General features: G+C 50.6%; 9 protein-coding genes across 9 annotated transcripts; 6 read left to right on the top strand and 3 right to left on the bottom strand.

The window, feature by feature from the left end:
- Positions 1-1,093: 1,093 nt before the first annotated feature.
- A1O9_05918 (uncharacterized protein) lies at positions 1,094-3,085 on the bottom strand (the record flags this gene model as incomplete). Its single annotated transcript, XM_013405131.1, has 6 exons — positions 1,094-1,273; positions 1,344-1,395; positions 1,446-2,705; positions 2,761-2,796; positions 2,852-2,875; positions 2,934-3,085. The coding sequence occupies 6 exons, from the start codon at positions 3,083-3,085 to the stop codon at positions 1,094-1,096; spliced, it is 1,704 nt and encodes a 567-aa protein (XP_013260585.1).
- A 1,096-nt stretch (positions 3,086-4,181) lies between these two features.
- A1O9_05917 (uncharacterized protein) lies at positions 4,182-6,071 on the bottom strand (the record flags this gene model as incomplete). The annotated part of the gene is made up of 8 exons (XM_013405130.1): positions 4,182-4,391; positions 4,449-4,683; positions 4,736-4,902; positions 4,962-5,225; positions 5,293-5,551; positions 5,600-5,724; positions 5,786-5,831; positions 5,935-6,071. The coding sequence occupies 8 exons, from the start codon at positions 6,069-6,071 to the stop codon at positions 4,182-4,184; spliced, it is 1,443 nt and encodes a 480-aa protein (XP_013260584.1).
- A 911-nt stretch (positions 6,072-6,982) lies between these two features.
- Positions 6,983-7,480, top strand: A1O9_05916 (uncharacterized protein; the record flags this gene model as incomplete). Its single annotated transcript, XM_013405129.1, has 2 exons — positions 6,983-7,306; positions 7,358-7,480. The coding sequence occupies 2 exons, from the start codon at positions 6,983-6,985 to the stop codon at positions 7,478-7,480; spliced, it is 447 nt and encodes a 148-aa protein (XP_013260583.1).
- Positions 7,481-7,939: 459 nt separating this feature from the next.
- Positions 7,940-9,157, bottom strand: A1O9_05915 (uncharacterized protein; the record flags this gene model as incomplete). Its single annotated transcript, XM_013405128.1, has 1 exon — positions 7,940-9,157. One exon carries the CDS (start codon positions 9,155-9,157, stop codon positions 7,940-7,942), a length of 1,218 nt encoding a protein of 405 aa, XP_013260582.1.
- Positions 9,158-9,692: 535 nt separating this feature from the next.
- Positions 9,693-11,111, top strand: A1O9_05914 (uncharacterized protein; the record flags this gene model as incomplete). Its single annotated transcript, XM_013405127.1, has 2 exons — positions 9,693-10,122; positions 10,180-11,111. Coding segments are annotated over 2 exons (1,362 nt in total), but the record flags the coding sequence as incomplete, so codon positions are not given.
- Positions 11,112-11,562: 451 nt separating this feature from the next.
- Positions 11,563-14,097, top strand: A1O9_05913 (uncharacterized protein; the record flags this gene model as incomplete). Its single annotated transcript, XM_013405126.1, has 2 exons — positions 11,563-11,834; positions 11,886-14,097. 2 exons carry the CDS (start codon positions 11,563-11,565, stop codon positions 14,095-14,097), a joined length of 2,484 nt encoding a protein of 827 aa, XP_013260580.1.
- Positions 14,098-14,761: 664 nt separating this feature from the next.
- A1O9_05912 (uncharacterized protein) lies at positions 14,762-15,858 on the top strand (the record flags this gene model as incomplete). Its single annotated transcript, XM_013405125.1, has 3 exons — positions 14,762-15,217; positions 15,267-15,491; positions 15,544-15,858. Coding segments are annotated over 3 exons (996 nt in total), but the record flags the coding sequence as incomplete, so codon positions are not given.
- Positions 15,859-17,294: 1,436 nt separating this feature from the next.
- A1O9_05911 (uncharacterized protein) lies at positions 17,295-18,186 on the top strand (the record flags this gene model as incomplete). Its single annotated transcript, XM_013405124.1, has 2 exons — positions 17,295-17,344; positions 17,442-18,186. The coding sequence occupies 2 exons, from the start codon at positions 17,295-17,297 to the stop codon at positions 18,184-18,186; spliced, it is 795 nt and encodes a 264-aa protein (XP_013260578.1).
- A 1,448-nt stretch (positions 18,187-19,634) lies between these two features.
- A1O9_05910 (uncharacterized protein) lies at positions 19,635-20,261 on the top strand (the record flags this gene model as incomplete). Its single annotated transcript, XM_013405123.1, has 1 exon — positions 19,635-20,261. One exon carries the CDS (start codon positions 19,635-19,637, stop codon positions 20,259-20,261), a length of 627 nt encoding a protein of 208 aa, XP_013260577.1.
- Positions 20,262-20,690: the final 429 nt, after the last annotated feature.

Raw genomic sequence — 20,690 nt, 5'->3', positions numbered from 1 at the left:
GTGCGGTCTCGTCACGACGAGGTAGCCAGATGCAACGAATGAGTCGATGGGCCGGCTTCCCCCCGAAATCTATCTTGTCGTTGACAAAGTTGGGACAATCTCGTATCTTCCGGATCGGAGACGTTTGAACGAGGATTTCGTCTGAGGGGATGGTGCTCTATCTTTCAACCCGGCATCAGCCATCGATTCCCAAAGATTTGGACTAATATGTATCGGAACTGGAGAAATTACCGTCACCCCAACCCCTCTTGAGACCATTTCCAGAGATTTGATATCTGTCATGACTCCTCCTGGCGTATCCGTCGCACCACTGTGTATCTGAGAGAGGATGTCGATCTGCTGCGTGGAGATCGTGTCCTGTAGAGATGGGTGTTGCATGGCTCGAGCAAAGCCGTCGTCATCGGCCACGTTCCCTCTCAGGGCATGCGAACGGCCGCTTATCAGTTCCTCCAACCTTTCTAGACGCTGAATAATTTCCAAAGACAACCGGTTCGTCGCAAAGCCGCGATCGCCAACAATATCGGCATTATTGGGGCGTGGATTTACGGTCGATTCGTTGGCAGTTTCAATGGCATTGGAGGAGGAACCCGTGGGCGACGAGGAGTTGGCGAGGCTCCCATCATCACGATACACCAGACATTGAATCTTCCTAGCAATGCAGTTTGAGCAAGGCGACCCCCGATTGCACCGAAGCTTGCGTGAACGGCAGAAGAAACATGACACCGGCCGTTGTCTAGGTTGCCTGGATGCCGCCGCCGCCGAGTCGCTTCCTTTCCTGATACGCGAAGTTGTCCCCATTTTTCTAATACTGGAAGATTGCACGCAGGCATAACGGACTTAAAAAGCTTTGCGTGCGAGACCGATGTGCAGGAGAGAGGACATGATCTCCATGCCGTTCGAGCTCCGAACTCCGTGGAGCTTCCGTTCAGGTGGGGGCGCGTGTGGTCGCTTAGCCAATCTTCGGGCCGGACGCCCACCTCGGTTGGCTTGTCAGGGTAGGTCTTCCTAGGTACCTAGTCGATAAATTTATTGATCCTATGCCCGCCCTCGATCCGACCCACTATTTCCAATATCTATACTAGATAGTACTCGGCTACTCGATGCTCCATGGCTCATCAGAATTTCGAATATATGGTGTGAGCTTTGCTACATCCTTGGTAATTTCAGCCTTCACTCGGCCGTTGCCCAGAAATGCCCACATGTTCCTGGTGTTGTACCGGAATTTATAGTGTTCCCACCGGACGAATTCTAAGCTCTTGAGAAAATGCAGATTCTTTTGGCAAGTGTTAGTTGATGGTCGACGTTACCCAGTCTCGCTCTGGTGTGGGATGAATGCAGCTTACCGAGCCCGCCCATATGATCAGCTTACGTTCTGGAGTGCTACTTTTATACCAGCTACATGTTGTCAGCCAAGGCCGCAGCATCCGGGAGGGGGCCTCATTTACCTCTTGCATTCGGCATTCCAGACCGAGCATTTATGCCATTCATCTGTGTGTTGATAGAGATCTTCGACGGGCTCTGGCCTCACCTCCAACGCCCGGATATCCTCGTTTTGGATGCGGTTGAGGCACTGAACAATGTAGTTGACACACGCCTCGTGCGAGTTCAAAGCCGTGCCGGTCGCCCAGCTTCCTCTAAACCCGTTGATGGTGAAGTAATTTGGGAACTTTGGAACTGTCATGGACAAGTAGACACTGGGGATTCCCGTCCGCTCGAATTCTGCCTCCATGGAGACACCATCCACGCCCAAAATTTGGAAGGACGGCTTGAACGTGACGTCGAATCCCGTCGCAGCTACTATTATGTCTACTTCGTGCAGTCTTCCTGTAGCGTCCACGAGTCCCTGCGGTGTGACCTTTGCGATCTCGTCGTACACTCGAGTAACGTTCTGCTTGGTCAGGGCTTCCAAGTATCCTTCGCCGGGTGTCATCCGGCGACACCCAGGTGGCCAGGAAGGAATCAAGTGTTGCTTAAGGTCGTCGTTGCCAGTCCCAATGCGGCGAAGCATTTCCTTTCTCATTGTCTGCTGAGCCTGTTTTGATACCTCCGAGCCGGCGATAAAGACGTCAAACATGATGTTGAACCTAGATTCGAGTTCTTTACGATAGGCGAGAAACTCTTTGGGGTTTTCATTAAATCGTCGGATCTCTTCCTCCGTATACCGGTGCTGTGGCCGATCGTCTGCGTCAAGAGTCTCAGCTTCGGGATTTCTGTCCTTGAGCATGTCCTCTGCTATGGGTGGTGATATCCACGTCACGGATCGCATGAATGTAGTGATGTGGCTGGCGGATGGTTGAATCTGAGGGATTATCTGAATGGCAGAAGAACCTGTCCCGATCACCGCAACTTTCATGTTGCGGCAGGAGATATTGGGATCCCAACTCGCACTATGGACCAGGATTCCTTTGAAATCATGGAGACCTGGAATATCTGGCCACTTCCACTTGTTCAATGTTCCGGTAGCGTTGATGAGGAGATGACCCCAATCTGTGATAGTTCCACCCTGGGTTTCAATCTCCACTTCGTAGATGCCTTTGTCTTCAATCCATCGGGCTGAACGTATGGTGTGGTTGAGGTGGATGTACTGATTGAGTTCATACTTGTCTACGAAATTGATGAAGTACTGTTGGATTTCGGCCGACCCAGCATAGAACTTCGACCAGTTCGGATTCGGCTCAAAGGGATATGTATAGACATGTGCCGGCCTAGTAACTGTCAGTTTCGGGCTCCGTCGGAATCGTGGGCAGGTTAGTTCCTCACACGTCACAAGCACAGCCTGGGTATCGATTTTCATACCTATAGATTTTCACAAGTCAACCTTAGACGCAAGACAGACTGCACATGAGCAAACCAAGTTCCACCAATTTCGGGATTTCTGAGAAATGTCAGTTGCTCGTGTTGTCTAGTACGAAGGCTGTCATTATCGGACTCACTTATCATAGATGGCCAAGTCAAAATTCTCGCAGTTCCGTTTCAACTTATACGCAACCATCACCCCGGCCGCCCCTGCCCCCACACAGACTACACGGATATTGCGTGGTTGGGAATGCCATTGCTGCTCGACAACATATCCTGCGTCACCCATGTTGAGAAATACAGCGCCGGAGAGTAGTGGTCTTATATCGATGGCTCGATTTGCCAGTGCAATTCAGACTTATCGAAACTCGAGGTTTCCAGAGCTTGCGGAATCGCGCCGTGGAAGCCCTACATATAGTATTGCCAATATTTGTCGTGGTCCTTCACGGCAGTAGCCTGCCGCTTTATGCTCGGACATAGCATAGTTACCGCGGATCTATGGCTGGTATTCACGGTAATTGAATTCACTGAAGCTACGAAGACGCAATTATCTAATATCAGGTGAGGTCTTTGCAATAAACGTTGAGAATTTTGCTTGTCTCGGCTTGAATTCTAAAGAGATATGGGCGGGTTGTCTGTTCAGAATATCGGTCTCGACTCTCGTGGCGTCCAAATCAGGAAAGCCAGAGTTGTTTTCGGCTTAGCGGCTAATCTAGGGTGCGACCAGATGTTCAGTCTGCCGGCCATAGAAGAAGGGAGATACGACCTCTATCGCCGAGGTACGGATATGGGTACACTCTTCCTCAGACTTATACTTGGGGGTAAATCCGTATATCAGACTTCTTAGCAGCGGATCGGATGTCTCAGGTTACGGACTAGCTGACTATCTACTTATTTTGTCGAGGTTGTTCCAGTCCAGATCTGAGAAACTTTATAACCATTATTTATCCCATGCAGACAGGGACTCGCTATGCCGATCTTGGCTACCGACAAGCGATAACAGAGATCGAGGGACTCGATATCCCGCCATAGCTCTTTGGGAGCATAATTTTTCTGTGTCCCACCAACCCAAAGGAAGAAACTATGCTTTTCTATGCACATTGATATCAGTGAATCATTCGTGCAAAGATTAAGACAGATCCATAGGGAGCGGGCTCAGAACGATTCATCCTCTGAATGCTAGGTTTTCTAGAGGCACCTCTTATGTCCTTATTTATAATTGGGAGCTTCACAATAGACAGTCATTGGGCTTTGAATTATTCCTCATTGTTCTAACTGTGTCTGAATAGCGTTCGGCTGAGGTGAATAGGTTGCGAAAGCATATTTCTGATTTCTTACTGAGCTTTGGGTTCCAACACAGCTGCACATCCACCTAATGATTCATCTCAGTATACATAGCGGAAAGCATGATTCTCTCCATCCGTCTCATCAGTAAGCATTGGCAGTTGCCTCGCGTTTTCAATCACTCCAGACACTTCAGGTGGTGCTCCGTAGGCTTGATCCCGACGGTGGTTCTCTCGAATAATAATCAGTAAAAGCGTGACTGAGAATACCAGTGCAGCAACAAAGCATCCAATGACACCGTTGTAGCCGCTCTGTACTCATATTAGCTTCCAATTCACCTCGGTGGAAATTATTCTGGTTAGACTTACTGTATACTTCGGTGCATCTTTTAGTTGGAAGGTAAATGGTCCGACAATATTTCCTACACAATATGCAACCGTGAACATAGCGGAGGATACGCTCTTCTTGGTGAATCCTGCCGTGTTAGATGCAATGAGTGACAATGAGATGGTTAAACCAGGTACGAAAGCGAAGTAGCACAGAAACCCGAACAGCCGAACACCCCTGCCTGTGGTCAATCGGACGATGAGACTACCCATTAAACTGTCCAATGGTCAGTTCTGGTTGAGACAGAGTCTGTTGGGCTCGTAAGTACCTGATGGAGCATACTCCGATAAGCGTGAAGCATCGTGTGTTTGGCAGCTTAGTGCAGATGTAAGAGGAGCTGAGGACAAAGAAAGCGTGGATACCACCAATGGCAATGTTGAAGAGGTATGCCTGCAGTCTCGAGAAACCGAAGCTGACCAGAATAATTGGGTTGAACTGTTAAACTGCAAGTCAGCTGAATAGATCTAGGTCTTCAGGGGTTGTCCACAACTGACGGCATTAAGAGCTCCATTGGTGATGCTGAGGGAACAAGCGATCATTGCAGGGAGCCAAACTTTAGGGTCTTGCATGGCCTCACGAACTTGATACCATTTGAAGTGAGTGTCTTTGAAACCCTGCTTATTGGTGCGAATACGGTTCACGGCTTGTAATTTCTGGGCCTTGGAGAGAAAACGGGCATTATGAGGTGTGTCAGGTAGAGCCCAAAGGAGGAATGTCGCCAAAACAGTCGTGACAATGGCAAATATTATAAAAAGCCACTGATCGAAGCCATTATCAGCATCAGGTTCGATCAAGGCAGGAGAAACATTGAGAGAGTGAGCTTACCCTCCAAGGGCCAATTCCACCTTGGATATGAGCAATTGCGTAGGCCAGTAGCCCTCCGCACATGACACCAAGCGAGGTTCCCAGAAACCAGGCGCCGTGCCGGAGCGGATGCTCTTCTCGCTTGTACCACATCCCAGTGAGGAGACTCGAGCCCGGAAGGATGGCGGCCTCTGCAGCTCCGAGCAGGAATCGGACACTCATCAACCCACCGAAGTTCTTGCACGCCGCGGTAAGACCAATGAACAGTGCCCAAGCATACCTGGCTCTGGTTAATATCACCAACGACTAATCCCACCGCTTGACTTACAAGGTCCCTACGAGAAACTTTGCGACGGGCAGCCGCACCATAAAGTAAGACGCCACCCAAGTGAAAGTAAAGGCCCCAAAATAGAAAACGCTGTTGGTCCACGAATACTCTGTACCGTTGAGGTGCTGAAGCCGGTCAGCCAAGCAGACTCCTGGGCGAGGCCCAATGAGAAAGACAGGAACTTACCAGGTCTTGAATCAATCCCATGATAGATGCGGAGCCTAGCGTAGACCTATCAAGGTAGTTTAGGAAGGAAAGGCTTGCTAACATGGGCAAGATGCTTTACATGGCAAGTGTCAGTGAGGGCCAATATACCGGGAGAGGATCTGGCCTACCACATGTCGATGCGTCTCAGGAGTCGCTTTTCATCGGCCTCGTTCATAACATCAACGCTATCTCCATCTCCAACAGAGTCGACAGGGACGAGATCCTCTTTCATTTTGATCGTTTGTTCCTCAACTGTGTCTCCCATGGCCACCGCTTTTTTTGCTGGAGTTCAAGTGATCTGAAGAAGGCTGGTTTCAACAAAAATCAAAGGTACAGTAAAATTGAACCTTGAGTGTTGATACACCAGTAGGGTGGATGACCGCCGTCTATATACAATTCAGTTGCTGCTGTGTTCACTTCCGCTTTGGGATTTACTGGCAAGCCACTGCAAGAGACCCGAGGTTCAAGTCTTTGTCAAGGCGAATGCCCGGTTATACTGTGAACGGAGGAATCTCACAAAGCGTAGTGAGAAGCCCAGCCCAACGATCTGGACCTTGGAGAAAGTGGTATCTGAACAAGAACATGGCCGATCTGGTTTTCGGTTGAAGGTTGGTGTCGATCCGAGCAGAGGCTGATAACTTGGCATTACATCGAGCCATTCCCGAATTGGGTCTGGATTTCCCAAAGGGGAAATATAGTTTGCGGAGGTGGGTCCAGCCACACAAGCCATCAAACAACTATGCACATTATCTATGGGGATGCTAAGCAGCCTATTCATAGACTTGTCCCATGCAGGTTTCGATTGAACAAGATAGGTGATTTTTTCATCTCGGCAGCAGATTTTCGACCGATGCGGTGTACAATCAAGCCTCGTGTGGAAAATCCCGGGCACGTTTGGGAGTCTCTCAAAAGCAAGGAGTCCTGCAGGGGGGCCAGGCAATTGCTTTACCAAATCTTGCCTACTTGGAACTTAGGGACCGACTCTTCAGCGAAATCCCTTGATAGTGCGCCGAGGCTGTATCTTGAAGAAATGGCGGCTTTGACTACTCGTCGCGTTGTCACGGGTGAGAGGCGTAACATCTGGCTTGCAAGAACTGCAGCTGACACCCGACAGGGCACAACGCAGAGGGGAAAGCGATATTTTTGCAAGATGATTCCCTGGTGTCTCTCAACCCCATGACTGGAAAACCCCCTGAAGGAAGCAGTGCTGGTATCACGAACATATGCAAGACCGAAGGGATTCCACCAAACATAAACGCACCTTTCGTTGACTTCTATGGGAAATTGATTCCTCTTGTCGATGATTCTGGCATCTACTGTCGTGTTTGCCACTTTCTCCCTGTGTTGAATCCGGAGGAAGACACCCTGAATATCGAGCATCGAACGCAAAGCATTGATTTCGGTGTGGTTCTCGAGGGCGAAATCCAACTGGCACTCGATGATGGCGAGAAGAAAATTCTCCGCAAAGGAGACGTTGTAGTTCAGCGAGGAACGATGCACGTAAGATGGAATCCCCGAAATTACGTCTCCAGAATACTAAGGATAATGCAGGACTGGAGCAATATCTCTAGTGAGGTTTGCAGCGTATTTTTCGTTCTCATACCTTCAGACAGAGTCAGGATCGAAAAGTCAGGGGACTATCTTGAGGCGACCGAATGGCCTGGCACAGACTAGGGTACTGGAAATCTCACACTGAATTACTTGATACAGAAAAGATGTTCAAAATGGTAAATGCAAGAAGCACCCTGGTATAGAGCATATCGATAATGCTAGATACAACTTCTGAAACGGATATTCTCATGAGCCCAAGTCACTCTCAAACCAGGGGGGATTCTTAATTGGTGAACTGCTCTTCGGAATTGGGCTTAATATGGTTCTTAAGAATCATCAGTTCGCAAAAGATCTTGCCTGGTAAGTCTTTCATATATGAAGTATAGATTCAGCGAAGAAGCAGGCTTGCTGCTCCATTGGGTGCCGTCCGAGTTCTCACCCTACTCTACCAGCTGGGGCGGGCATACATTTCATGCAGGTGTTTCTGCATAGAATCTAAGTAGTCTTTGGATGTAGTACACGAACCTCAAACGCTGGACAGTCGAGAGCAGCAGCATCGTCTAAAATCCCTGATAAACTAGACTAACCGGCGCTCACGCCATTAATTTCCTTGCTTCCAAGCTGTTTGCTCAGCCAACTGAGAATAACCTGGTTGAGAAAGGCAACGGCACCAACGTGACAGTGAGCTTCTGCGCCTTCTTGTACGGTGAACCTCCTCAGAAAGGCTTTCTCACCCAGGGCGTTCTTCACCTGCCCCGGCTGGTCAGTCTTATCGAAAATATCGTTTTCAGCCCCGGCTATGAACACGGGGCAGTTGATTTGATCCTCAATCCCCTTCAACGTCATCTTCTTGCACTGCTGCATGACTTGGTAGAAGTTCATCATGAATGCCCAAGAGGCTTGATTCATCAAGAATCTCAGATTGACAGATTTTTCCATAAGCCTGCGTATCTCTTCGTCGAATTTCTCTTCGTCTCCATCCTCTTCAAACTTCATCACCTCGGTTCCAATCAAGGTGCATATCCCGTTGTACAGGTCGTATATTCCGTCAATAAGTATGACTGCAGCTAGTCTTTTCTCGAAGGCAGCCGCTCGCGCCGCAAGCCACCCCCCAAGGGAGTTCCCTAATAGCGCGATCTTTGTCTTCTCCACGAAAGGCAAGGGTTCCAAATAATCCACGATAGGAGTGACTACGTCTTCCCAGTTACAAATGAAACCGATATTCTGTGCTCGACGCACAGATGGCTGACCAGGGCCCTCATAGAGGACGACATTGTAGCCTCTTTCCAACGCTTGAAGGCCATTCATATGCAACATTTCCTCCATGGAACCATCTAAACCGTTCCCAATGATCAAGGTAGGCCGAGGTCTGTCATCCAAGGAGCACCGGAAGATGATAATAGGCACTGTGAACCCTTTGGCCTGGAGAGTTGCGCGCTCTGGAGGAATTTCCATCATCCGGCAACCTTTGTCGAAAAGTGAAACCCATCGCTGATAAACTGTAATTGCTCTCGGGTCCTCCTTCTCAGCTTGAAAGAAGAAACCACACGCAAAATGATACCTTGAAGCTCTCCAATAGGCATCCCGCAGAGAGACTTTGTCATATTCGTTCTCATCGATTGTGGTCTCGACCCACTCGGCAAGTGCAAGAAACTCCTGATACCAACTCTCAAAATCGCCGGGAATGAGCTTCTCGCAAACATTGAGAACCTCACTCACATCGGCTCCAAACCCTCGAACCGAGGCCAGAATGCGAAGGAGCTCAAAATGAAAGTATTTATCTTCGTTGAGTTGATGCATGAGTTCAGAATTCTGAAGGGAGTATCTTGCAGCTGAGGAAGTGCAATTTCCAAAGATACCGGTTGTCCAAGAGCTGCATTTTGAAGTTTTACAAGTAGCTAAGAATACGGAATAATTTGAGCAGGATTTCGAGTTCTGCATGGTGGGTGGAATAGTTCGTTCAGGCTCCTCGCATTGCACAAGCCAAACTTCCACTTTGGGAGCTGGGTTTCCACTTAGGGATTGCTGGCCTCCAAATGGCCAAGCGATAATTAGGAGAGGTTTGGTGATAGAATTAAGCCCGAAAGCTTCAGTCTAAGCGGTGGCGCTTTGGGCTTCGCTGATATTCACTAGTGTGAAGAAGAATCTCCCACTCATTGGCCCAGAAGCTTCAGGGTACTGCTCCTCGTCCGCGGAGTCTCCAGATGGTGCCTTATCTCAACCTTCCCTCTGCGTAACTGTGGGGAGAGGCTAGTTTGTGAACAATCTCAACGTGGTTTACCAATTGCTCAAACAGTTACAAAATTCTCCTTCTCCACACGCTTAGTATCATCGCCGACTAGCTGCTAAGATGCCTGACGGTATAGTCTCATCGTTCACCTTCATAACCACCGATTCTCGGCGAAAGGCCGCCCGAGAGGCCGTCAAGGTACATGTCCTTCGTCTGCGTCGCAACAAGCGCAAGCGAAATGGCGGTAGTTGCAAATCTCGGCATGACGACGCCAATCGCGGTGGGCAAATGCATCTTTGGGATTCGACCGTCCCACAAGTCCCGGATCCTTCACCTTGGTCAAGCGCGATTACCGAGTCCGATCATTCTGACTCCGCCGAAAGCCTTGATGCTACAATTGCGGAGAGTAGGTACTCATCATCTCTGGATTTTGAAGGTCCCGCCAGTTCGCCTATTCGAAGGCAGAGGGAGCCATGTCCAATCACCTCGATGCATGTGCCAGCTGTATCCCCTGAGGATGTGCTCATCCATTGCTGTAGGCAGTTGAATTATCCAGGGCTCGGCGGGGTTGTGCAATGGCTGACCGAAACAGATATCGAGGAGGATCCTGGATGTGGAATCACTCCAGTTTGGCTACAATGCTTCAAGACAAGTGAGGCTTCTTACAATGCCTTCCTAGCAGCGTCATCTTTTCGATTCTCTGTCGAACGAGGTGTCCAACCGCTGGCAGATGCGCCAGAGAGAGAGATTCGGGCGTTGCAAGCCATAGCCAAGCAAATCGAGCTCTCGCCTACGACGCCAACCGCTGGCACCATGCTTGCCGTCGCCCTCTTGATGAATCTACAGGAGTATCGAGGAGAAACGTCGCTTGCCGTACGGCATTGGAAGGGTTTACAATCGATGGTGGAGGTAAGTGGTGGGTTGCATTGCCTTCGGATCTGGGCAGAGCTGCACAATTTTCTGTTCTGGGTTGATGTGTTAATCTGCAACGCTTTGTCTGTTCCACTTGGACGGATTTCGAGTGACGACGATCCGGATCAGACCCTCGGCACGCAAGAGCTGCATGCGCTTCTCACCCAGATTAGCCAGCAGCCCTCCACCTTGACCCCAAACGCAGACACAGGAGCTGGCGGTGACGGTGACGGCTATTTTTCGCCTCTATTCCAAGTCCTCCAGCGGTCAAGCCCGGACCAGAGCACAACCGGCGTGGCAAAGTCATCGAGAGCCAAGCTTGCCTGCCTGATGTACATTTCCTTGTTAGAATTACATTTCCACAAGCCTCGCGCTAAGATTCCAATATATCAAGAGATCGAAGAGGAGGTACTGAGGCGAGGGCGGGACCGGGTAATCCACACGGTGGAGCTATTGTACGTGATTTTGTCTATGAGCAACCAAGACAGTCTGTGTCACTTGGTATACAAGTTGTCACGCGTCATGAATGCGGCCAAGAAATTGGAGCGGAGTGACTACAATATTTGTGCGCGGTTACTGTCTGCATACCTTGGGCATCGGAACCCGTTCGAAGACATTGGGGAGATATTGGGTGACTGGCAGGACCTGTCATCGAGGATCCTGGTCAGCTACATATGATAGCCCGTTGTTGTCCAAACACCGGCAGAGTGAATCAGAGGGCAGGGATTCATTCACGGCTGCAAGCCTTGGGCCCTAAAATCTCACTAATGCAGATCTAGTCTCTAATAGTACTAGCTTCATGGATAAAAGGTACCCCCGAGGTTCGTCCCAAGGAAGGGGCACCAATGCCGTCATTTGGCGGAGGATGCCAATGAGCCGAAGTGTGTGTCTTGTGATGTCTCAAAGCCAACCCAGTTTCCTCCCCACACTGGAACTTCAGTCGCAATACATGCTCTCCTCCTCCTGTTCTCTCTTGTCCTCTCCCTTCTGTTGTGTATGCTGAATGAGCGTTTGAGTGCAATCATCATCACCATCATCGCAGCTTCTCCCTTTTCTGGCAGTCATGCGGCTGGTTTCCGCATTGGCACTTCTTGCCGTCATCCCTTCGATCGTCGAATCCTCACGCTTAACTCCTCCTGTGCTTCCACTCATTGTCCGAAACCCTTACCTGAGCACCTGGCTGCAGAACGCTCGAGATGACCCATGGGAAAGATGGCCCATGTTCTGGACCGGGCAAGAGATTGGTTTCTCAGTGTTAGCCAGTGTTTCAGAAGGGCGCACTTCGTACCCGCTCTTGGGAAGACCTCATGACTCTTTACGCAGAGATGATGAACAGTAGGTCTGGTTGAAAAGCTTGGTGAACGCCCGCTGACTCGTCCTCCTCAGCTACTCGGTGTCTTCACCGATCTTTAACGGTGCTCAATACGATGCTTCCACCACCAACTTGTCTTACTCCCTCCCTCTGCCATCGTCCTATGCAGCTTCCAGGCATGTGGAGATCACGCTATCTTTCTTGTCTCCCATTACGCCCACGTCAACAGTGAGGCAGTCCATTCCGGCCAGCTATCTGACAGTTTATGTCTCTGGGAACGTGGATGTTGACATCTACCTTGACGTCAACGGACAATGGGTCAGTGGAAACCGAGGAAGTAAGATTGTCTGGGATATTGAGCACACCGCCTTGAATGAGAAGGTGCATGGGTTCAAGACCTGGGTCATCAAGCGAGAAATTGAACAGCTTTTCACCGAATACTTTGACCGGGCAGAATGGGGAAGTCTACACTTCTCCGCTCCAACCGACGTCCGCCACGAAGCGGGGACATCGGCAATTTTGCGGCAACGGTTCTCGCGCACAGGAACATTGCAGGACTCGGTAGATCGTCGATTCCGTTCCATTATGGACGAAGAGCCGGTATTCGCCTTTTCCAAGTCATTTGAATTCAATGCTAGCTCCCACTCGATCCACCACCAAGAAGTGACTTTTACAATCGCACACATTCAGGACCCTGTTGTTCAGTACGCCGCTGCTCGTGGAATGACTCTGATGAGACCGCTCTGGAACTCCTATTTCGATACAGTCACCAAGTTGCTCACCTTTCATTACCTCGATTTCCGCTCCGCCAAGCAATTGGCGGGAGACTACTCTGCGAAGCTGGCGGTCGATGCGTACAAATCTGGGGCCGAAGACTATGTGGACATTGTTGCTCTATCCGCTCGGCAGGTCCTCGGAGCCACCAGCTTCTCTGGAACGCCGGATGATCCGATTCTCTTTCTGAAGGAGATATCATCCAATGGCAATTTCCAGACCATCGACGTCATCTTCCCCAGCTTCCCCTTCTTTTTGTATACCAACCCAAGATGGTTGGGATATCTACTCGAGCCATTGATCGAACATATGCTCAGTGGACAATACCCCAACAAATATGCCATGCACGACCTTGGAGCACATTTCCCCAATGCCACGGGCCACCCTGACGGACGTGATGAATATATGCCTGTGGAGGAGTGCGGAAATATCTTGATCATGGGCTTGGCACTGGCCAATTCTTTGCGTGACGGTTCCAACACATCAGCTTCGGCGAACTGGCAACCAATGAATGGTGTCCCTATTCCCAATGCATCGCACGACAGCCTCTCTCCTCTCTCCGTGGGGGCAGCAGATGATATGTCCTACATTGACGATGCTTGGGTGGGGAAGCCTCAAAGTTTGAAGGACGCCCAGAAATGGGTGAGCCGGAGCTATCGATTGTGGAAGCAGTGGACCAGCTATCTGGTGGAGTTTTCGCTGCTACCTCACAATCAATTGTCGACGGATGATTTCGCAGGGTGGCTGGCTTTGCAGACCAATCTCGCTTTGAAAGGTATCATCGGAATCAAGGCAATGGCCGGGCTGGCCGAGCTTGCAGAGAACTATGAGGATGCCAAATTTTACAACAATGTCTCTGAAACATACATCGCGAAATGGGAAGAGTACGGTATCTCTCGCGACAAGACGCATGCCAAGGTTGCATATAACTGGTATGGATCGTGGACCACGACATATAACCTTTATGCCGACAGTTTACTATGCTTTCATCTGGGATCAAGACATCATTCTAAGCAAAGCACGACTATCGGTGGACGTTATGAGTATCAGAAACCGCTGAAGGACATCAAGGGTGACAAGGATGGGTTCGTGCCGAAGCATATTTACCAGATGCAAAGCGATTGGTACTATGCCGTCAGGCAGAAATACGGGTTGCCCCTAGACTCGCGACACCTCTATACCAAAACCGATTGGGAATTTTTTGCCATGGCGGTAGCAGCACCAAAGGTGCGCGCCGAGATTCTCCAGTCCGTGGCCAAATGGGTGAATGAGACCTCTACGGACCGACCATTTACGGACCTTCACATGACCGAAGGTACGGGAGGCTTCCCCGGACCAAACTTCTTTGCTCGACCGGTTGTCGGCGGACATTTTGCATTCTTGACGTTAGGACAGGCTTGTGGCGGAAGAGCAGAAGAAGGGTTGAAGTTCCTGGACGACAGCGTGACAAAAGAAATGGACGTGGAACAGATATTGGCGGCAGAGGCGATTGAGACCATCAAGGAGTTATAAAGGGAGCGAATTTGACCAGCTTCGCAGGATTACATTCTTACCACTGTACTTTTCAGGGTGCTATCGAATATATCGATCGCTCTCCAAATGTCCTGTACAGCCAAATCTTTGAGCTCTCATACCAGTCACACACGGTGGCCGCGAACTCTTATGGACCCGCTATTTTGCTAAAATGGAACTAAGCTGCTTAGGCGGCAGTTAGCAGCTCGAGCTTCCCCAGTCCCGCCAGCGAAACCACCATTAACGTGCCAGATTTCCCCACTTGACGTGCGTGCGGCTCGGCTCACTGCTTTAGTGCCTGGAACATTTTCGGCATCTGATCTTTCCAACAACACAACTCCAAACTCGTGTTATGTGGGTTGTGCCCACTCTGAATTGGACGTGCACCGTGACCGCGACTTGATCGTCTTCGTGTCTGGCTTCCCTCCCTCCCTTCTGATCTGCCAATTGACTTGGTCCAACCTCTCGGTCCTCGTGAGGGTTTTCCTTGCGATCTGAAACTCGACAATACGCACCCTTGCTTAGGACCATATCGAGTCGTGATCGAGTCCCATCCATCCATCCATCCATCCGTTAGTCTGCACCGTCCCATGTCACAGACACCCTTCCTGTCGCTGGCTAGACCTACTCTATTGGCTGTATGTAACACAATCTGATCGGCACAATGAACACCGTCACCTCTCCTACCAGACGCGTTCTGGGCCAGAAGGACCCCAACGCGCCTCTGCAATCATCTTCTCCAAGAAAGTCCCAACATGCCCTTGCTATCGTGAGTGTCGCCTCCGAGCGACCTAATCTCAAGCGGCCCTCTTCCGCCAGCTCTTCGAACCCACCAAGTCCTCGAGCCGGGCAGAAAAGAAAGATCCAAGAGGCAGGAGACGATCTACCAGCAGATCCACAGAATAGTACACTTGGCCACCACCCACTCTCTCAGATGACCGGCCTCTGGAGCGAACCGTCTTCCCAAGATGTATCTAGCCCTCCAAGATCGATGCTGCAGGCAAAGTCCACTCCCAATACGGCTCAAACATCATTCCAAGCCTCACAAGAGGAATCTCAAATTGTTGAGGCACAATTCGTCATCCACGAAGAGCCAAGTCAGAGGACGCTAGACAAGATGGTATCGCATACTCCGGATTATACACGTGGCTCCTACTGACCCTCTACAGCATGCTGTTGCGCTGCCTCAAAGTACATCTCAATTGATCCCACTCCTCCGACCAAATCTTACCAAAGAAACCTCCCAGATCAGCGTGAGCATGTCAAGTTTTGTCGACTTTGACAACGACACTGCCCCCGAGGATGATCACATGGATTACATCGAGGAGGCTCCGTCCATGCCTAAGCAAAGACCCCAGACAGAAGACGAGACAAGGAAGCAGATGCTGCTCGAGGTAAAACCCTTCTCATTTTGGATCCTAGTCTAGTGTTGACTGTGATATTCAGAAAGCCGAGATCCTTCGCACTCGACTACAACTGGCCATCTTCAAGGTTCAAACAAATCAAGTCACTAAACCCTTTGCGCGTCTGGATGTTCCGAAGAATAAATCCTCGCCCCGAGATCCTCGGGCACACTCATCCTCACCTCGGTCATCCTCTACTGTCAAAGCCAGGTCTGTGTCACACGCGACACTCAGTCCAGAAACAGTAGTCGCTCGAGCGCGAGCGCGAGCCTCCATGGAGGGGAAACCCGCAGTCAAGCCACTCTCACACGTGCCGTTTCCAAAAATCGCTCCCACAACATTTTCAGCGAGATGGTCCGAACCGACCACCCAGAATGAAACCCAGGGACCCAGCCAGGATGGGGAGGCCGGACTGCCCAGTAGCCCTCCTTCATCGCAAGAAGGATCCGACAACAGAGCCTTGCCCGAGGTCGCCGCAGACCACCCAAGCGCTGAGCCAAGGACTCCAATACAACTATCAAGTCCAGTGAGCAATCCAGATGCCGATTTGGAATGCGAAGCTACCTCCACAACCACTCGCAAGGTCTCAAGCCAGCAGCACCGTCTCCGTCAGAGCGGTCTTACAAGCAGTGTTGTCAAAGGCGAAGCGGCGAGTGGTCTGTTAGAACTAATGAGAGCCGGAGCCAGCGGTTATGTTGGAGTGGCCAGATCCGGTGGCATTGGGATGTGTGGTTTGTGATGGCGGGGTGCCAATCTTAGCGGCTTTAGCCATGGTACCCAAGATGCATCGTTTGCATTATAACACCAGGACAAGGCGAAAGAGAGACAATCCCGCGCCGCATTTGCTCTAGTTTCTCTGCTTCGCAGTGTTGTTTAATCTTGATATCTTCTGAGCGAATTGAAACTTTCTTTTCAAATGACGAAATGGCCCCTGTCCAGCTGGGGTTTGTCTCTTGGGGTTCCTTGAAAAAGAGGCATCATCCGGACAGTGGAGATTGAGGCCGTGTGGAAAAGATTACCTGGAAATCTCGTATCGGTCTTCAGATGCTGCTTCTGAGGCGTGCTTCTTGCAGGGTTTCGGAGCAGAAGATGTTTGGGCGCACCTGTAGAGAGTGACCCCAACATGTGAAGCGCTATTGGTGATATACAGTAACCCTTTCTAAATCGTGCGCTTTAAGCTGATTTCGGGGAGCACGGCACAGCTTTCCAGGCTTAGGCATGGTGACCGAGTAGTGGAGGAAATCGGGTGTCTACCGTTGCCGGAGAAATCTTTGAAATATATTCCTCACCCGTCATGGCTTTGGTCAATGGATCGAGGTCTTGTGACTTTCTCGATTCACCACTCTAGGGTAACCACTGAGTCGACATGATGTAAGATCTCTAGTATCAAATATATACCGAACCATCATGCACACCTTCAACCCGGCAACTAATCGCAAGCATGTGAACGGGACCGATATCAAAAGGGTTGCTCCTGTAGCGAAAAAGGGTTAGCGAGCCTTGCGCCTCGCAGGTCTTAAGCTCCACCGTAAGTTTCCTCCGCAGCCCGGATATCGAAGTTGAAAGCTCTCTGACCTCGATGACAATCATACCAAACCTCGACAACAACCCTCCCAATAAATTTGACGGAGAAATGTCTGGCCCGCTACCCTCATATTGCCAGGCCTGGCGACTACTCGCCGTTGGATCGATGCCCTCGCGCTTCAGACCGTCGCAGACATTCCTTAAGCACGCCTCCATCAGACCACTCTCAACCGCGACATCCTCTGCGCGGCGCCAGCCTCTATCGTCTCAATGTCTGCGAATCCGACAGTTCTCCTCTTCAAGTGCCAGATTCAGGGCGGGTGATAAGCTGTACAGTCGCACAGGTGTACGTATGGCCGTTCGCGGTACGTCTTTCCGCGCTCATCCTCTGACTGTCAAGTAGCCATTCTCATTCAGATCAGCGGCGCTTTTTGTCACCACCGGTGCCTTGATGATTTTCTATTTCCAGTACGAGAAGGCAAGGCTCGAACGAAAACGAATTGTGGAAATGAGCAAAGGGTACGGCAAACCGAAGGTCGGCGGTCCTTTCACCTTGAGGGACGTCAACGGCAAGGAATTTACGGAGAAGGATCTTTTGGGGAAATACTCTCTGGTAAGGGAACATATGGCGAGTATCTCAATGGGCGAGGCTGACTGGAGGGAAATGCTGCAGATTTACTTTGGCTTCAGCCACTGTCCGGATATCTGCCCTGACGAGCTAGACAAGATGGGCGAGGCGATCGACATCATTCAAGAGAAGGCGCCCAACACCCTACGCTCGATATTCATCTCCTGCGACCCGAACCGCGACACGCCGGAAGTGTTGAAGGCCTACCTGGCCGAGTTCCACCCCTCCATCACCGGACTAGCAGGAACGTGGCTTCAGACGAAAGAAGTGTGCAAGCAGTACAGGGTGTATTTCTCCACGCCACCAGAGCTCAAGCCAGGTGAGGAAGACTACCTGGTTGACCACAGTATATACTTCTACGTGATGGATCCCGAGGGTGATTTTGTGGAATGCATTGGCAGACAAGATACCCCCGAAAGTGCATCTGCAATCGTCCTGCAGCACGTTAGGGACTGGAAGAAGGAGGGTAAGCCTCTCGACACGACGCCTCTGCCATATCTCAGTGCGGACAAACCAGAAAGCACCCGGGCGTGAGGACACAAATTATCAGCCAGGTCATATTTTGGGTGTACAGGACATGGCGACGGTGCATACTACGGATCGGGAGTCTGGGATACACTCCACTTCTTAGATGTTGTACTTTGTACTCGGATAATCAAAGAATGAAGAACGATTGTACCAACAGTGCACGAGAAGAGGGAAGAGACGAGAGGACTCTTGCAAGTACGGAGTGCTCCATATTGAAATTATTCGCAGCAGTGTGTGTTGCATGTAGTTGCGCAGTTGAGCCTCCATGTAAGCCGAGACTTGCAGAGGACCAAAACCCCCGAGCGAAAAGCCCCTCCCAGATCGCGCCGTCTCTGATCTTGCATAAGACCAACATCCAATCCTAACGCTTCCCAGCCACTTCAATTACATTGCTGAGGCACGAAGTTCTGGTTTAGGAAAGCAGCAGCACTGGAACAGGACATGTCATATGCAGGGGAGACTTTAGACACATAATTCAGACCATTCCCCCGGGATGAGTGGAATGGAAGGCGGTGAAAAGTGAGGCGGTGAACGTGAACGTGGCTCCAGTTGTGTCGGTCAGATGCTGTGAATTTTCGCTTTTTTCGGGATGGACGGAGGGGATGGCACATGAACCACAACTTTTGCGGGAGTAGAGAACAAGACGAACAACGCACCGTCAACCCGGGATGGGGGATGGCGGGAGAGGGGAGGAGGGGGGAGGAGACATGTCTTAAAAGCTGGAAGACTTGGGTCTACGGACGCTGGAATTATGGGATCAAATTCGAGAGGAGCTCGATGGGGTGTGAGTGTACCTACAGGTTGCTACGAGTACAGTTTTGTTCTGCAGGTGTTTCTTTTTCTGATAGAGTAGGGAGGTAGATGGGAGATACTATGTACAGTATGTTTATCAGTTTCATTGTGATATTTGGAGCACGCCCCCCCTTCCAAAACCGAGATCAAAATGTAGGTACGTGCATTATGTGTGCGATTGTGCGGCTGAGAATGTCGCCAAGTAGTCAGTGATAGGCAGTAGGTGTACGGAGCCAGTATGTAATAGTAGGATGCTATCGCACCCCTCAGGCTCGGTAACAGACTCGTATTTAATCTTATGTTCTTGTCTCCGACAGAAGGAGATGGCCGAATGACGTAGGGGATTCGCTTAGCTAAGAAGCCGGAGATAGCCAGGCTGGTGAGCCCCCATAACCTTTTCTTTTTCGGTCTCGCGCGAGAAGGCGAAGGGCGTCATTTCAGACAATGTGCCAGAACATTTCTCCGTGGACAGACGAAAGGTAAGAGTCGCAAACTATTACAACGACTTACATTCCCCCGAAACGACCTTCACGGCTTTATTCTCCCTTGCAAAAAGAAAATCTCCGAGCAAGAGACACTGAAAACAAGCCAGCGGTACGAGTCCTGCGTCTCTTCGGTATTGATATATCGTTGATCCTGGCAATCGTGTCGCAACCGGAAAGATGAGCACACAAGTCCCTTCTGCAAACTTGAACGGAACCAACGGTGGTCCCGAATCAGCGGGAATCGCAAAGACTGCATCGATTCTCGATCCTGCAAAATTTCCACAGACGCTCGAATCGCCGACCATCTACATATCGCTTGTCTACGACCCTCTGGACATCACAGCCTACCTGAGATTCACCCGGTCCGCCACGGCAGGAGCCAACATTCTCTTCCTGGGCACCACGCGCGACAATTTCGACCACCGACCGGTATCTCGACTGTCGTACTCGGCGTACCCATCTCTGGCCCTGAAATCTCTATACGCGATCGCCGAAGACGTCCAGAAGAAGCACGGGTTGGAAAAAGTCGCGATAGTGCATCGCTTGGGAGAGGTCAAGGTGGAAGAAGAGAGCATCGCAGTCACTGTCAGTAGTGGACACAGAGCTGCGGGCTGGAAAGGCGCCGAGGAAATCCTCGAGCGTGTCAAGGCCAGGGCTGAAATCTGGAAGAGAGAGTGGTTCGCCGACACCGGTGAGATGGAAGAGGGCGTCTGGCGTGCAAACAGGGACAGAGATGCAACGGGGAGCATCATTGACAAGTCGACTACGCATTCGACCACCACTGGCACCGGTGCTGGCAACTGATAACCATCTTGCCATATTGAGACTTCCATTCGAGCGTCGAGGCCACGCGACATGTTTCCCGCGCAGGGACTGCTGAAGCCGCCTCACGCCGGTCTTGATTTAACACCACCGAGTACGGACTACACGCTGGGAACACGAAGTGGACGCCGGTGGTCCGCATCGTATGTCTTGAACCTGGTTGTGGTGGACTGAAACGCCATCAGTACGAGATACATGGGGAGCCATTTGGACTGAGGAGGGCAATGGTCACTTGAAAGCAGGTAAACAATCTGCTTGCCCGTCGAGGCCGATCAGCGACATAATTGGCCTACGAGGCACCTTGCAGTCGGTACGGATAGCCCGAGAAGAATGGCACGAAGGAAAGGGCCGCGAAAGGAAAGTCGTTGGTCTCGCACCTCCGAGCTCAGACCTCAGACCTTGATTATCATC

This window comes from Exophiala aquamarina (assembly GCF_000709125.1).
Source record: "Exophiala aquamarina CBS 119918 chromosome Unknown aczIA-supercont1.4, whole genome shotgun sequence".
Lineage (NCBI taxonomy): Eukaryota > Fungi > Ascomycota > Eurotiomycetes > Chaetothyriales > Herpotrichiellaceae > Exophiala > Exophiala aquamarina.
Note: the sequence above shows the minus strand (reverse complement) of the source record. Positions and strands in the feature narration are given on the sequence as shown.